This window comes from Papilio polytes, unplaced genomic scaffold (assembly GCF_000836215.1).
Source record: "Papilio polytes unplaced genomic scaffold, Ppol_1.0 DF823879.1, whole genome shotgun sequence".
Lineage (NCBI taxonomy): Eukaryota > Metazoa > Arthropoda > Insecta > Lepidoptera > Papilionidae > Papilio > Papilio polytes.
The window spans coordinates 609505-624949 of NW_013525325.1; the positions used below are offsets into that span (position 1 = coordinate 609505).

The window sequence follows — 15445 nt, forward strand, 5'->3', positions numbered from 1 at the left end:
TAATTTACTTTAAACTGTTGTGGTTTTTACAAATATAATTTTACAAACTTACAAAAATAATTGAATTATTTTTCATAGCTAAGACAGTTCGCAAACTACGACTTACATGACATTTATATAAATTCTATTAATAATGTAAGTGAATCTAATAATCAAATGTTCACACACCTCTTGGATCCGGTATCGCACATGCACCTATTTATTTGGACAAGGGAGTTGCGTAAGAGCATGTGCTACACTTACGTCCCGAGCGCGCGCGACGCTATCCGTGACGTAATGGCGGGCCCTCTTGCAAACAATCAAAGTTTTTTGCACCCTTTATCACGGGAGCGCCCGCCGGCCACATAAAAGCCGTGGAAATACGTTCAGGACACACATTACAAGTAAAGCGGCCAACTGAACATATCCGTGCCCGCCACTCGCCGTAGCCGATACAATTTTTTTTATCTATTCATTTCTAATTCTGCGCGGGAATTCGAAATTTAAATATCGATTGCGGAAAATGCAAATGTGATAAAAAACAACTTTTTTTAATTGTAACGTGCCAGTGACAATTGGAAGTGACCAGTGACTGTTGATACCAAAGATATTTAATCTGTGATATATTTATAAAATTTTCAAGATGTCTGACAGCTGCACATTATGTACTCGCAACTTTAGAAAACACGGATCTATGTCGCCTAGATACGGTATGTTTTTACATTTTCAATCATAACATAGTGGTAACAAGTATATAATAATAGAATGATTAATATTGATGATCTAATGAAAGTAAATTGTTTTATATGATTAGCGCAGATAACATCAATGACTGTTTTCAACGTTAGCAATCTAAATGCAATGACATAAGTTACATTATCTGTAACCTCTCAACCTCTTCCTATTTAAAACATATGTTACCAATTTTAAACATTTCACAAAATTTCCTACTTATTAATTTCATTGTAAACCATCGTTCACTTTTAAAGGAATACTTGATAAGCCATCGCATAAAAAAATATATAAAAACACTATAAACAGTATTGAAAACAACACCAAGACTAAAAGTACTACAATCTTTCTATCTGATATACTGATAAATTTTCCTCTAGCTGTCTATGAAAGAGTCTAGTCTGTGGCACGAAACGGGGTTAAGGGTATGCGTGAAGAATGAGCTTTAGAATTGTACGCACAGCTGAGGTGTGATTTATATTGTGGCTCACAAACAATGCTATTTTACATATTGGCAACTCCAAAGCGGTCGCGGAAGCCGGCCTCAAGTTTACGGTAAACTTAAATTAGCCGCTAAAGCGATGTACACAAACACGTTTCAATATTACGTGTGAAATAATTACCAACTAGTTTTTCATCTTTCCTAAACATTAAATCAATAGACAAACAAAATAAATTCACATCCAATTTGTCGACATTTTTACGCCTTAATAAGTTAACTCGGCGTAAACATCGAGTGTCTATGATTTTTAGTTCAGATTTTTCAGAGCGTCTTCAGAGTAATTTTAGAGCAAATATAAATAGTTAGATCCTTGTATTATACCTGTTTCTTTTCCACTTCATGATGAATCGGTGAATGCGAATCTCTAACAGACAGTCGCGTGACTAATAACGAAATAAACGCCACCCGACACCGCTCTTGTAAGCTTTCCGTATATTTTCTGAAAATTTGGAAAATCCGTGACTCAGCCGATGAGACAACCGATTTTCCACCATGAAGGCATTATTAACTTCGCAATAATTGCATCTAATTTAAGTAATCCCCATCACGGAACAGTCCCTGCACTTCAATTACGATGTTTATCTATGATTTCATTCAAGATTAAAAAAGAAAACTTTACAACTCCTTCATAAAGTTGAGGAATTTTTTAATCTTTACGTTTTATTTTTAAATTCCATAACAACATGATTCTAATATTAATTATATATAAAATATCCCTACATTCAAAAACTTTAGACGTAAATTTAAAAAAAAAAACGTTACAAGAGTAAATTGATCCCATTAACAACCAATAAATGATTGTTGAAAATAACAAAACGACATTTGAAAAACAAAATTAATCATTAACGAAATGCTTTTGAACATTTGGTAATTAAAATTCAGAACACAATACATCTTTGAAATAAAAAATCCGCGATCCTTTTGAAGTTGGAACAATCAAGGACCGGAAAAGACTCTACTTAAACTAATTACAAACTCATTTTCACGTAAAAAACCAACTAATTGACGAAAGCTGTGTCATCGTGTCATAAGAGATGGACTGCGTTGGGAATCTCCTTCATTTATTGCCACCGCAAAAAATTTAACTCTGTATCATTATTAATCGATTTGGTACATCGCGGTATTTGCCACCGTATATCTCATTTATACAAATCACTTTGGATCAAATTGTATTTTTTTAGTATTAATATAGAAAGTTTTATTAAGAAAAATTATGCGACGCGATCTAATTGTGTTGACTCAATTAATTGTTTATCTATTACGATTTTATTAATATGTTTTTGGGCATAAATATTATCATAAGAAGTATTGTGATGTGTTCATATTATTTGCCACAGTATCACCTTACCCATTGTCGATTATCGCCGTATATTTCCTTGACACCACAATAAATAAGAAAAATTCGCACACTGAAATGTAAATAATCGAATAGCTATTAAAAATGTAAACAAAATACTCTTTCGTCTTACATTAAAAGCACAGGTGCTTCATCTTTAATCGATATTAAAAACATGTCAATTTTAAAATACACGGGCGCGCAAGGTTGTCCTACTTTTGGCCGTTACATATTGAGAATGCAACATTTCGTGTTACTAATCGGCGCGTAATGATTCTCTATTGACAATAGCAATAAGCACCCGAGTACAATGACATCGCCTTGTTAACCACGAGACAAAAAACTTGTAAATGTAAATACTGGTGCAAACGTTCAAAAATGTTCATGATAGTAGGGGCTACAGAATAAAATATTACAAAGAAACATTCAGCTCAAAATCCCAGTATGCAAAATAAATGTCTTGTAACTTTTGTAATCTGTGGTCACAAAGTTTGTTAAAAGTTGTCGTACTACCTTTGTAAGAGTATAGGTGAATATGATATAATCTCGTCGCCGGCAAGTGAGTGTCTTTCCCATGCTTTGGGTGTCTTTTTTAATACATTTAGTTTGCTTTCGTGTTTAGTCGTTGGTTTTATTTTCGCGTCCTGTCCGATGTTTGTTCACGACAGCAAACTTGAACCGTAAAAAAGAAAACGAAAGTAACTTTTAATGTTCCAAGTATTTTGTGAATTGTTTTCTTTTTATAACAATAATAAAAAAATCTAACGAACTATTTCGATGCAGTCATCGAATAAAAAATCCATCATAACTTTAAATGGAAACAATAGTCACAGATGACCTAAGATTTAATCTCCTAACTCATTTATATCATTTTGGGTACATGATTCTTGCTTGCATAGTCGTATTCCTGTCATTAAGGGTCCCAAAAACCTACTATTAACAAAAAAATCACTCTTATCATTAAGCAATTACAGGCAAATAATTGATAAGTATCGTAATATTATAAACAGGTTTGTAAATGAGTGTGTTATCATTTATAATCTATGATCGGTGGTATGTCGCGACGCGTGCCGCGGCGACCAACGGCCGATAAAAACTCACTTTAGGATAGACTCATCGATGAATCAGCACAGAAGGCGAACCGAATAATTGCTCACTTGCACAAGATTTGGAAAGTGAATGGCACGGAGCTGTATTAATTAGCAAATTTTGTTTAAGTAAATAAACGGAACAGTTAACATTTATTATTTTACACATTTTAATATAATTGTCAATTAAAATGTATATTCATAATAAGTATATTATAAATTATGCAAGACGATATAAAATTGCGAAATAATTTATCAATGAAAAAATCTTAGATTATATTCCTTTTGGTTTTTTATCACAGTTATGAAGCGTTTTACTAAATTTTCTGTAAGCTTTTTTCTTACGTAACCCTCAAGAATATTGCGTATGCGTAAAATTCGTAAATTACATTGAAATTTAAATGAAAAATGTAACCTTACAAAAATAAAAAAAAACAATAAGACCATTTAATCTAGGAATGTATTCGTAAATTATACATACCATATGTCAACTAAAGATTAACATTAAATTAATGTGAAAAAAATATTTTAAATTTTAAATGACAAACTCGATTCCTCTCTTATGTAAAAATATTTAGGTCGAAGGACCTCTCCTTGAGGGTTGGAGTTCGCTTTCTGCAGCGGGTAAAGGTTTTCGCGTAGTATTTGACCGGCTATTTCATGTACCGCGCGGCATTTCGGCGTTCATTCAACGTTCGGAGAGTGCCCGCGCGCCGGTCTCGCACTAGCTCCTCGACGCACGCCGCCGGCACACGCGACCCTAATGTCACATCACTAGTGAGCCCTTGTCAAAACTATCCCAGTGTTTTATTTTTAATTGAAACAAGGTGCGAGTGTTGTCAGCCAGTGTTTTTAATATCGATTATTATTCGCTTTCAACGTTTTTAACGTATTCGGGATAATATTGTATGAATATGGACTTGTCCGAAGGAGCTACATCAATGCCTTGTTCATGGATGTCTTGTTAACTGGTGTGTGTTGTTTATTTTTTAATATTTCTTTTAAATAAAGTGTTTGATGTAAGTGTATTATCATAAAGTGTGGGTACAAACAAATTTATTTATGATTAGATTGGAAGTAATGTTGCATCAATTCATAATAACAAAAAAATATTATTTATATCAAAAACTTAGAATGTATCTAGGTAGATTAAACAAATAAATAACTTTAATGCGATTATTTTAAATTTGTTTTAAATTATTTTAACTAAAGAAAGGCTAGTTTTTCTATGAGATAACGTAGTCAATTATTGTTGCCATCTATAATACCATTTTTAATAATCTCGATTCAATTATGTTTATATTTTACTTACGTATAAAAACATTTTTTACATATAAGAAAAACTGTACAAAAAAAATTGATTCTTATGACAATTTTAGAACTTGAAGTTTGCAATGCATAATTTGACGAAACTTAGAGGGGGATCGTGTGGGAATGAATAACATTCGAATGGCGGCATTTCATCAAAGGGATTTTTCGCTGAAAACAATACCGCGATGTTATCCGATATCTACAGCATATTACCCAATGAGATTCTGCCGAATTGGATTGTTTTTTTTGTATTGCCATTAGTTAAGTTGACAATCTAATAAAAAAATCCTATTTTAACCCATCATTTAGTTCAGATTAAATCATTCTTGGCCCTGGATTTCGTATCTCCTACATTTAATAAAAACTGGCGATTTGTTTCAAGTTGTTTTTTAAATGTACATCATTGTTAATATACCAAAGCAAACCTAAATAGTTCATACTATTCACATAAATATTTTTTTCATCAAAACATTTTTGACAATTTAATTTTCTCTAACACAAAGTTTGGTAAATTTCTCTTTTCAACGTCATAATTGATAAGCGTAGAAAATTGCGAGTTTGAATATCCGGTTAACAATGACGTCATTGTTTAAACAGAATAACAAATGACAGTTGTTAAGTTTTTCTTATTATTATTTTTAACTGCGTTGCGAGGCATGTCGGTCGTCATAGCTACCTTTCCGCGCTCTTAGCTGGGAAATCCCAGTAACAAATCACGTAATGTACACGAACCTCTTAGTTTTCGTGGCATAACGCATGTCGACATTGTTTAATATCAACAATGCGTTTCCTTATAAATATTAATTCAATGCGAATAAGGGTCACAGACTAAATAATAATAATACTTCACCGGTGTCCGTTATGCAGCTCGACGAATTTTCGCGCGCAATCTACTTTAGTCTATGTAAACTTCTATGTGTTTACTTGACATGTATAAAATTGTCAAACACGGATTGACCTAATGATTCAGTGACCATAGACACTTATCCTCATATGAAGTGACATAAGCATGTTATGGTCGAACTGGACAAGCAAATAAATGAAATGTGAAACTGTACTTGGAAGGATTTGATTGTTTGTGTCCCTTTGTTTAACAAATTGAAGATCTTAGAACTTTCTACCGTTACATATTTTTTTCATTATTTTGTAAACTACTCGCTACTATTTAAAACTAAGGATATCATATTATATAAGAGCAATAACCATTTAAAAAAACATAAGCATACTCAGGCGTACGTTTTTAAGTCCAACATTTTTTTTAATTCACAAACCGATAAACAAACGAAATCGATTTTACATTCACCATTATAACGCAGTAAACGCCCATAACTTTATGTCCTTTACAATTCGTAGCAAATAAAACGTGGAGCGCTATGAAAGGTTACTTTCTACGTTTTAACAATCGCCGGACAAAGACCAACGCTTCGAAGTCCATGGTATTTCTTTAAAGTTCAAAAAGCTATACAAAGAATTGCTAGACCCGTCGGCATAAAACATATTTTATTACTGGCGCAAAACGTCAGAATAAACGAAACGGACACAACAGTATAAAAAAGAAAAAGCTATTGATTTCACACTTTTGAACTAACAATGTAAAATTTAAGATGCGAATGCAATTGATTAAAAAAAAATCACGTGCGAGACCCAACCCGGGGCAAAATGGTCGCGGGAAAGTGCCCTGCGATGGAGATACGAGCACTTTATGCACACAGTATGCGCGTAGAAATGCGCTCACGATAAACACGGACCTTATTATTTTTTATGTGACTCCTCAGACTACGAGTCGCTGAGAACGCAAGCCATGTGGAGAACGTTCATTACAAACGTATAACTCATTTAAATGTATAATTGAAAAATCACAAATATAATCTATGCTTATCTACGATAAGTATTATATGAATTGTAATATTGACTAGAAATTATGAACTTTTATACAGCGGTTTTATTAAATTAAATAACATTTTAAATTATTTTCATTAATGTTAACCAGATAGTACTTAAGGGCGTAAATACACATGCTAATAGCTGGATTTTGTAACATGCCTAATGTTAGTGAATAAAATGTACAAGAGGTACTAATAGACATTTCATTGATCGTACCGTCTATTCAACTGACATACAAGCTACTACTAAATTTAACTAGAATACGTATTTCCACCCTTACTAAAACTCCTTTAATAATTACTACAACCAGTATGCGGTATTTAATCCATTTCTTTATTGTTTCAGGTTTTCCCCAAAGGCTGTTGGTAGCTCTATCGGTATTAGTAATATTAGTGATGTTTGTGATGCCCGTTGAAGCGCGATCGATTGAACACAAGAGGCGGCATCAACGAAGGCAGCCGGAAGCAATGGCACAACTAACCAAAGACATGCGACCGACGAGGCATCCAACCGTAGAACTATACAAGAACGCAACTAGAAAGATTATGAGGAAGTTAAAGAATACGAGAAGATTTTTCAATCAAGACAGAAAAGATTTGAACGAATCTAAAGAGTACAGAGACGGGATGCCGGATTGGTTGCCGGCTGTTAACTTTGTTGATATACATTTCCATGACTATAAATCATCGAGAAAAACTGGCGGATCTATTTGGGAGAAAAAGGTAAATTTCTTTTGTTAACAAATACTACTCGTAAACCTATCCACACACGAGGACAAATCTAAACTATAGGATAATACCATAGTATACTTGTAAAGTTAGTACTCAGTTAAAAACAAAATATTTATATTCTATTTTACTCGTTAATGTTTTCAACATTTGATCTATTTATATTACACACAGAAATTAAATCTATCGTTTCCGATTTAATTCAAATCTTTAAGTTTATTAAAGTACGTATATCCGAAGCTTTAGAAGTAAGACAGTTTAATTACCGTCTGATCTCTCATCTGTACGTTGTGTTCGTCCGCCCATCGCTCTTTTTGCTTCCCGTTCAACGTTTTTACATTATTTTAAAAAATTTCTTTTTACTTTTATTCACGACAAAGGATCCGCGTACATTAGCCCTCGAGGCCGCGCCGTTGCCACGTAAATGAGGTACCGACGAGCCAAATTACACGCGTCCCGTACTTTGTACCGATTTTATTTACTTCAAGTTGTACTTAAGGGCAATAACTAGGAGAGTAAACCCCTAATTTCGCAACGGTGGTTTTCTTTTTGAAATCAAAATATGTCTTCAATTTTAATGTTCGTAATTTGTTAATACCAGTTTTTAGCTCTTTTCAGTTTGTATAAGGTCGTAATAATTGCTTAATTCGAAAGACAGATAACCACAAATTTCCATTTTTTGCTTAAAAGAAAAATACATCAGTTGGAATTTTTTGGCTAAAAATTCCTTACGTAATAAAAACCGAACTTGTATTAACTTTAGTTATTAATCATTGCTTATCTTAAATTCGAAATGAATAAACTGAAAGGCTCATAGGCATATAAAGTCAAAGCTTTTGTTCCATCTCAGTGGGAGCGAGCTAACCGAGATACGAGTTAAATGTTTCGCGGAAATTTGCATAGATGGACACCGACTGATCCTTGTGCGCACGCGAGCTTCATGAATATACATATTTATACAAAACGTTTAAAGCGACTTCGAACAATATAAATACTAACACTTAAATAGAATATAAACAATGTCTCACTGTTCATCGTAACGCGCTAAATGCATTTTTAATAAGATACCATCGATAGTTAAAGTTTGTTGGTTTTCTTACCGCCTCCGCACACGAAAATATAAAATACACAAACCCATTGTAACGGACGTTCAAAAGCTTTTATTATTTACCAAACACACATCTGGACCGAGACTATTAAATATTCATAATGGACACCCACTAATTAGTACACAAAAGTAAATGCTGCGCGAGACAATAAGTGTAGTTCAAAGTGTCCGATGTCCTTACACACTACGCGACCGTGTCTATGTGGCACGCCATCGACAATTTTATCTCCTAACACATCCATGCCGAGTTCACCAGTATCTACATTGATGGATATTGAATACACTTAGTCTACACCGCGACAGTTCGTCGTTGCATGGTCACTTAAGATATTTAAATATTTGACATTGGGCCAAGGAAAGCGTTAGAATTCAAGTGATCTCAGCTTCGTTCGACTCTTAGTTGACTTACGAACAATTTAAAAATTAAATACTTCTCAAATGAGACGTTAAAACTGAACACTAAAGTTTAGTATGGATGTGACTTCTTGGACTCATTTGGCTTTTTTTTTACATTTTTGCTAATGCAATTTTATTGTTATATCTAATTTAACGTGAACGTGAAGTTAAGATAATTATGAAGTATTTTACTAGTTCTTGTGGAGTATCGTAAACGTAAGCGATTGGCTTTCAGTATGAAAACAAAGATCGGATATTCCACCATAGTTAACGCGGCTGCTTTCTCGGTGACACGAGTGGGTTTAAGCGGTCACTCGGAGCGCATTAGTGTTTGCTCAGTATTTACGATTTAACAAAACAACACGAAATGTTAAAAACACATTATTTGCTCGAGTGCGACGAATGTGAACTTACGATTCTGGCGGAGTGTTGCATTTGTCTGCGACACGTTTCTCAGGTTAAGCCCGTCTGTTAAGGCGAATGTACTGCTCATTGTCGGGTTTTCAGCTTGAATACTTCGCCATATTTGTTCACAAGCTCCGACGCTTTTATTATCGTCGGACTCGACGATTTCTTGGGCGAAGCTTCTCCACAATGGCGATGGAGCGCCGGAGGACGGCGTATAGTTTTATGAACCGTAAAGCGTTAACGATTGATTTTAAAAGCGATTGTTTACTAGCGAAGTGTTGTGTGAAGTTAATATTACAGCAAAGTGGGGCGTTAGACATATTTCATAAATGATGTGACTCAGATACACGTCATATATTACATTAGACGCGTCATATGAATGAATTTAATGAATGATTACGTCGGACATTCCTTAATGAGTTTCAGGAACAATGAGTATGCAAACGAATGACAACATATACAACTAAGTGAGAACACAATCTTCATTTTTCCTACAGCGTGCGTCACTATAGGAATTAAAATAATTAACAGACGCGAAACATTTCCCGTTACTCAGTCGAATTAATAAACCGAATAACAAGCAGTTAGTTATAGTTATTAGTATCTGCTATTAATTAATTTCATTAAGAAATAACACTAGCTTCTTTAATATTACTTGATATAAACAACCTTTTTTTCCATTGCAATTATAATAAAGATATTAAAAAAAATTGTCAATTAAAAAGTAACTAAATAATCTGAATTTTATTAAAGAACTATGTAAAAGTTAAACGAAAACCGAAAACTTTAAGACAGCGTAATAAATTCGTGAATACAATTTTTTTCCTTATAACTTAAGATAAGGATAAGTATATCATAGTTTGTGGATTTATAACAGTAGTACAAATTAAAAGTTTTCTCTAAAGATGAATAAATAAAATAAAAATACTGAAAATAAAAATTAAAAAGTATTATAAAAATAAGGACGACATTTCTCGGTATGAAAATGACAGTTTTAATATTATGTGAGGGAATTTAGTTGAAAACAACCGCATATTTCTCTTATTGCAAGCTTGTAATGAAATCTCAGCCTTTACTAACAAAAATAAAGGTATCATTACACGCAAATATTTGCTCCGGCGCAAGACATTTATTTTTAAAAGGCAATAATAAGAGATCTGTTAAAGGCGCGGAGGCAAACCGGCTCGTCTGGTATTCATATTTACGTTTCGCGTTGTATCCATCATTGTTATAGAACTACAAGTCGAGCCCACCGCCGCGTATTGTCGTAGGACCGATAATTAATTTACTCATACGATTATACGGTTTAGTAAAACATGAAATACCTCAAGTTCAAAGAATCAAGGATCAATTCGAAATAGAGGTTTTATCCGATTTGCTATACGTTAATATATTTAAAAATATTAGTAACACCTTTCTTTATGTACGTGGTATTTATTTATACATTTTTAATACTTGCTTTCGCCCGCGACTCCGTCCGCGTAAAATAAAAAAGTGAGTAGCCAATGTGTTCTTACAGACTATCTTCTACATTGATGTCATCATCCTGATCCGTTCAGCTTCTAGGGTACAAACTCTAACAAACATCCATCCATCCAAACTTTCACATTTATAATATTAGTAAGACTAATTCAATGTTCATAAAAGTTAGGTGCAAGCTATGCCTCTGTAATATCAAATGATTAAGATTTAAAACCGACTCCTAACGTGTAAATTATAAAAAATTTACACTTCGTGTAGTAGGTACAGATTATAAGCACAATTTTAAAACAATTAAAACTACACATAAATAATTTATTAAAAAAAAATTAAACTACTGAATACTAAGTTATCAAAATATCAATTTTTTGTTTGTTATCATCATCACCAGCTCACTATAGGTCCCCACCGAGGGGCTCGGAGCCACCCTAAAGTTAGGGTGACTGGGCCATAGTCAACTACGCTGGCCAAGTGCGGGTTGGTTGGCTTCACACAATCGAAAATCACATTGGTACATGGCGGGATTCAAATCCAAGACCTGTAGATTACAAGTCAAGTGCTTAAACCACTGAGCCACCGACGCTCTATTGTTTTTACTAAAAGTACAATTTGTTTGTACTAGAAGTAAATAAAATGTACACCGGATGGTGTACATTTTGTAGACTAAAATATTAGCTTAGTGTAGGATCATACAAGTGAATTGAACCTTATACCTAACTATGTAACGAGAGCAGGCCGGCGCACACAAAGGCTCCATCTTAAGTTATAACCCGCCGCAATCACGCGCCGCGCACCTTAAGTGGCCACTAAAACTTAAATAGGTGCAAAATTAAAAACAAAACGAACATTGAACGTGACGAAAGAGACGTTAAAGATCCTCCAGTGCAGTGAACTCGGACTTAATTGGATTATAGCTCTCTTTATTTTTATAATTAACAGACAAGTTAATTGTTAAAAGTATTATAATAACTATCATAATAGATAATGTAATCCTCCAATGTATTTCTTGCAAGTAATCAAATATAACCTATAAAATTGTATAAGACAAAGTCATATGTCGATGATTTCACAACCGCAACGATATCACTTCAATACTTAACCGATCACAAATACTCATGGTTTATAAACAACCTCGACACCAATCAGCCGCGCTCTAAACTATACACAATAAAGACAATATTAATTCACGCGCACTTATTGAATATGCGCGAAGTCGAGCTAAGTTCACGGATCATAAAGCTCTCTTACTCGTAAATATAAATTTACACACCACCTAGATTTTAGAATTTAATTCAATATACTTAACTATACTAATATAATAAAGCGTAAACACACACTACTTCGTGGCTTAGGATGTCAGCAATCACAGCATATTTTTGAATAATTCTATCTTTACTATACTTCACTACACTTACGACACGCTTTAGGCTATATAGTTTCACGCTGTTAAACTTAGGGGGCAACTAATAAAACCTGCACATGGGAAAGGGACCTTAAACTATATGCTGCCAACGTTAAGGAAGCAACGGTAACGGTAATTTTGACAATTGCAATTGAGAATTTGACAAATGTAGATAATAAAATACAGTTCTTTTACAATTAAATACGGATGAAGCCGTACCGGAATAGCTAGAAAGGTTATAATAGATAAACGAAACATAATTAATTTGATATTTTTATTTGTTACAGTTCGCCTACCAAATGCCGAGACTCTACAAATCGTTAAAAGAATACTACGAACTGTTTCAAAGACTACGCGACGTCGAAGTTGACTTCCCAGACGATCCCTTCAATAGCTACAAGATCACGCGACAGAAACTCATTAACGGTTCGATGCAACGGTTGTACAGCTCCATTGCAGAGATAACAGAGAGTATGACAGCCGTCAACATGGACATACCAAACTTCGACATCAGCAAAATGAAGCTAGACAATTTCCCGATGAAAGTTGACGCGACGCAATGCCTCAAGAATGACTACATCGTGTTCCGAGGTTACGGTAACTTACTCAACAATTGGTACTACGAGTTCAGATGTCCGAGAAGCAAGAAGGTAAACAAAAGATGCGTAGCTTATGAAGAGAAACTTCAAGAAAAGAAGGATAGTAGAAGACCCAAGAATAAAATGCTCTTTATGAGTTGAGTGTGATTACCGTAGGTTTCCACTGCCGAAGTATCTGTTTAAAAAGTTATAGCTACCTTTTTTAAAGAGAATAAGAGTGATGATTGTTTTTAGAGATATTTCGGCAGTAAATACGTATGTTTATTTGTAAAAAATCGTACAAACGCCACTTGTGTACTTATTTATTTGTTAGTTAAGTGTACGGCTCTCTGTGTAACGTGAGATATTGGATTGCTTGACGAGACATATTATGTTGATTAAGTTATGGGTACTTTCTCTGTGATATTTAGTATTCTGTAGATAATAATTGTTAATTTATTGAAAGTGCTAGTTTTTAAGACTTGTAATAAGTTCCTTTTGTCTCTTCGATGTTTCTTTCCTACTATAGCTTTCTATATTTTCAAAAATTGATTTTAACAATGATATTATATGCGATTGTGATTTTCTCTGACTTATATTTACATCTTTACTATTTCGGAAGAAGTATTAATAATATCTAACTCTTAATCTCATTAAGTATTACTAGGAGCAGGCGATTTATGCCATTTTAGCCAAGAAAGACTTTTAGCCTATTTTATAATATTAAGCTGCTTATTTATTTTAACTTTAACTTTAAGTATATTTGTATGAAAACGTGCCGTTTAATTCATAAAGATACTGACGCGATGTTTATTTTACCGACAATGTAAATGTTTCTGAAGTGAAATTTTATAAAATCGACAGAAAAATTAAAACAAATTATTTTAAATGCGAATAAATTTTATAATAAAGCCTAATATGAATTTTTATTCCTCTCATCTCATTGACATGTTACTATTTTCTTCTGGAATATTCCAGAAGTAATGAAGTAAAGAAAAACGTTACTTGCACTTTGACTGGTGTTATGTACTACAAGCTACATTGGCTACAAACTTAGAAAGCTGTGACCAATTCTTCAATCTCGTATTTGAAGATAGTAACAATAATGAACATCTTAAATCTATCATTTTTTTGTTTCTACTAATATAAAAGAAATATTTCATGTCTAAATGTCGATAAGATTTAACTCTAATAATCACAAGAAGCTCTCACTAAACAGTTGGATTCAGGGCCCGATTCAAAAGGCAGTTATTTTAGACACCGCACGTATTGTGAGGTTTCTACCTCTGCAGCCCTGACCACGGGTTGCTTTATTTTTATAAAATATGTTTGATTTCCATAAGTAATAAAGATATATGTGAAAAAGATAATACAATACTATATATTAATAATAATATAGCATTTATTCAATGTGGGTTGGTCAGCGAGGAGAGGCGGCAAGCGTAGGACTTTCTCAGAGATATTTTATCTACGTCCCTAATAAGAATACCCCTTATATTTATTATGAAAACTTGATCAACCATAAAAACACAGGTCGAGCTGCAGGTCCTTAAAATTAATAAATTTGCTAAATCACAAGTTACAAGGCTTTGTTCTACTTGTGATCAAAATATCGTCCCCGTAAATGGAAAACTAAAAAACTTCAAAATCATAGATTTACTGTTTTCTTGCGCATTTTTTATTTATAGGTCATGATTGGAAAATAATTTTGCCGAAAAAGTTATGGTTTTAGTTCCGTTTGTAATGTTTGTTGTTTATTTAATCAATTACATATTTTTCTACGGGTAGTTTTAGTGTGAATGTAACTATTTTTTCATATTTGTTATTATTTACAATAAGTAAACAATGAAAACACATTTCGGTCAACATGGTTTTTATTTATATTTTCACCTCCTGTAACGAATAACTAGCGTCATCTATTGTAAGAATATAAAGTCACTTACTTGATATTGTTTTGTTTTAGCTACTGAGCACTAGATGGCGCTTTTACAAAGTTACTAATTGACTTCAGTTACTGTTGTATAGTACAATACAACACCGCCAGATGGCACTTTAAAACACATTACATTTCATTAAAGTATAAAAACAATACTTTCTATTATATTTTCATAAAATAATTATCTGAATAAGTGAAACTACGCTTAAATAAGAAAAAACGACATCTCTTCACTACTTTTTTGTTGAACCAATAGTTGACTCAGAATATGAAATCTTTACAATGCACGCCATCTATCGGCTATTTATACCACCGGCGCTCTTTAAAAATATTGCCTTACTATAATTGAAAGGATTTAAAAACATGTTAAACACAAAACAATATACCGAATTTAACCTAAAGCTATCAAATGCAGTAAATGGGTGCATTTATAATCAATTACAAGATGCTGGCCTTAACACCGGCTTTCGTGTGTACGCTTCCGATGACAAAAACTACGCTTGCGTGTCTTGTTTCCACTGACGGTAGTAACTTTGCATTTACTCAGAACGAAACAATATGCACATTTACAAATTTGA

The 15445-nt window shown here is 33.4% G+C and overlaps 1 protein-coding gene across 2 annotated transcripts; it reads left to right on the forward strand.

The window, feature by feature from the left end:
• The first annotated feature begins 397 nt into the window (after positions 1–397).
• On the forward strand, positions 398–13837 carry LOC106103079. Of its 2 annotated transcripts, none has more exons than XM_013282744.1 (3): positions 398–689; positions 7178–7554; positions 12641–13837. In XM_013282744.1, exons 1-3 carry the CDS (start codon positions 623–625, stop codon positions 13091–13093), a joined length of 897 nt encoding a protein of 298 aa, XP_013138198.1. In that variant the 5' UTR covers positions 398–622; the 3' UTR covers positions 13094–13837. The 2 variants fall into 2 exon arrangements, with proteins under 2 accessions (XP_013138198.1, XP_013138199.1); XM_013282745.1 differs by lacking the exon at positions 398–689 and adding an exon at positions 4325–4608.
• Positions 13838–15445: the final 1608 nt, after the last annotated feature.

What these genes read in the sequence shown, in the direction of transcription:
- LOC106103079 (XM_013282744.1), top strand. Translation starts at nt 623, where the DNA reads ATGTCTGACAGCTGCACATTATGTACTCGCAACTTTAGAAAACACGGA. An exon ending in ATCTATGTCGCCTAGATACG is followed by an intron (nt 690 to 7,177) that starts GTATGTTTTTAC and finishes TTATTGTTTCAG; the next exon opens with GTTTTCCCCAAAGGCTGTTG. An exon ending in GATCTATTTGGGAGAAAAAG is followed by an intron (nt 7,555 to 12,640) that starts GTAAATTTCTTT and finishes TATTTGTTACAG; the next exon opens with TTCGCCTACCAAATGCCGAG.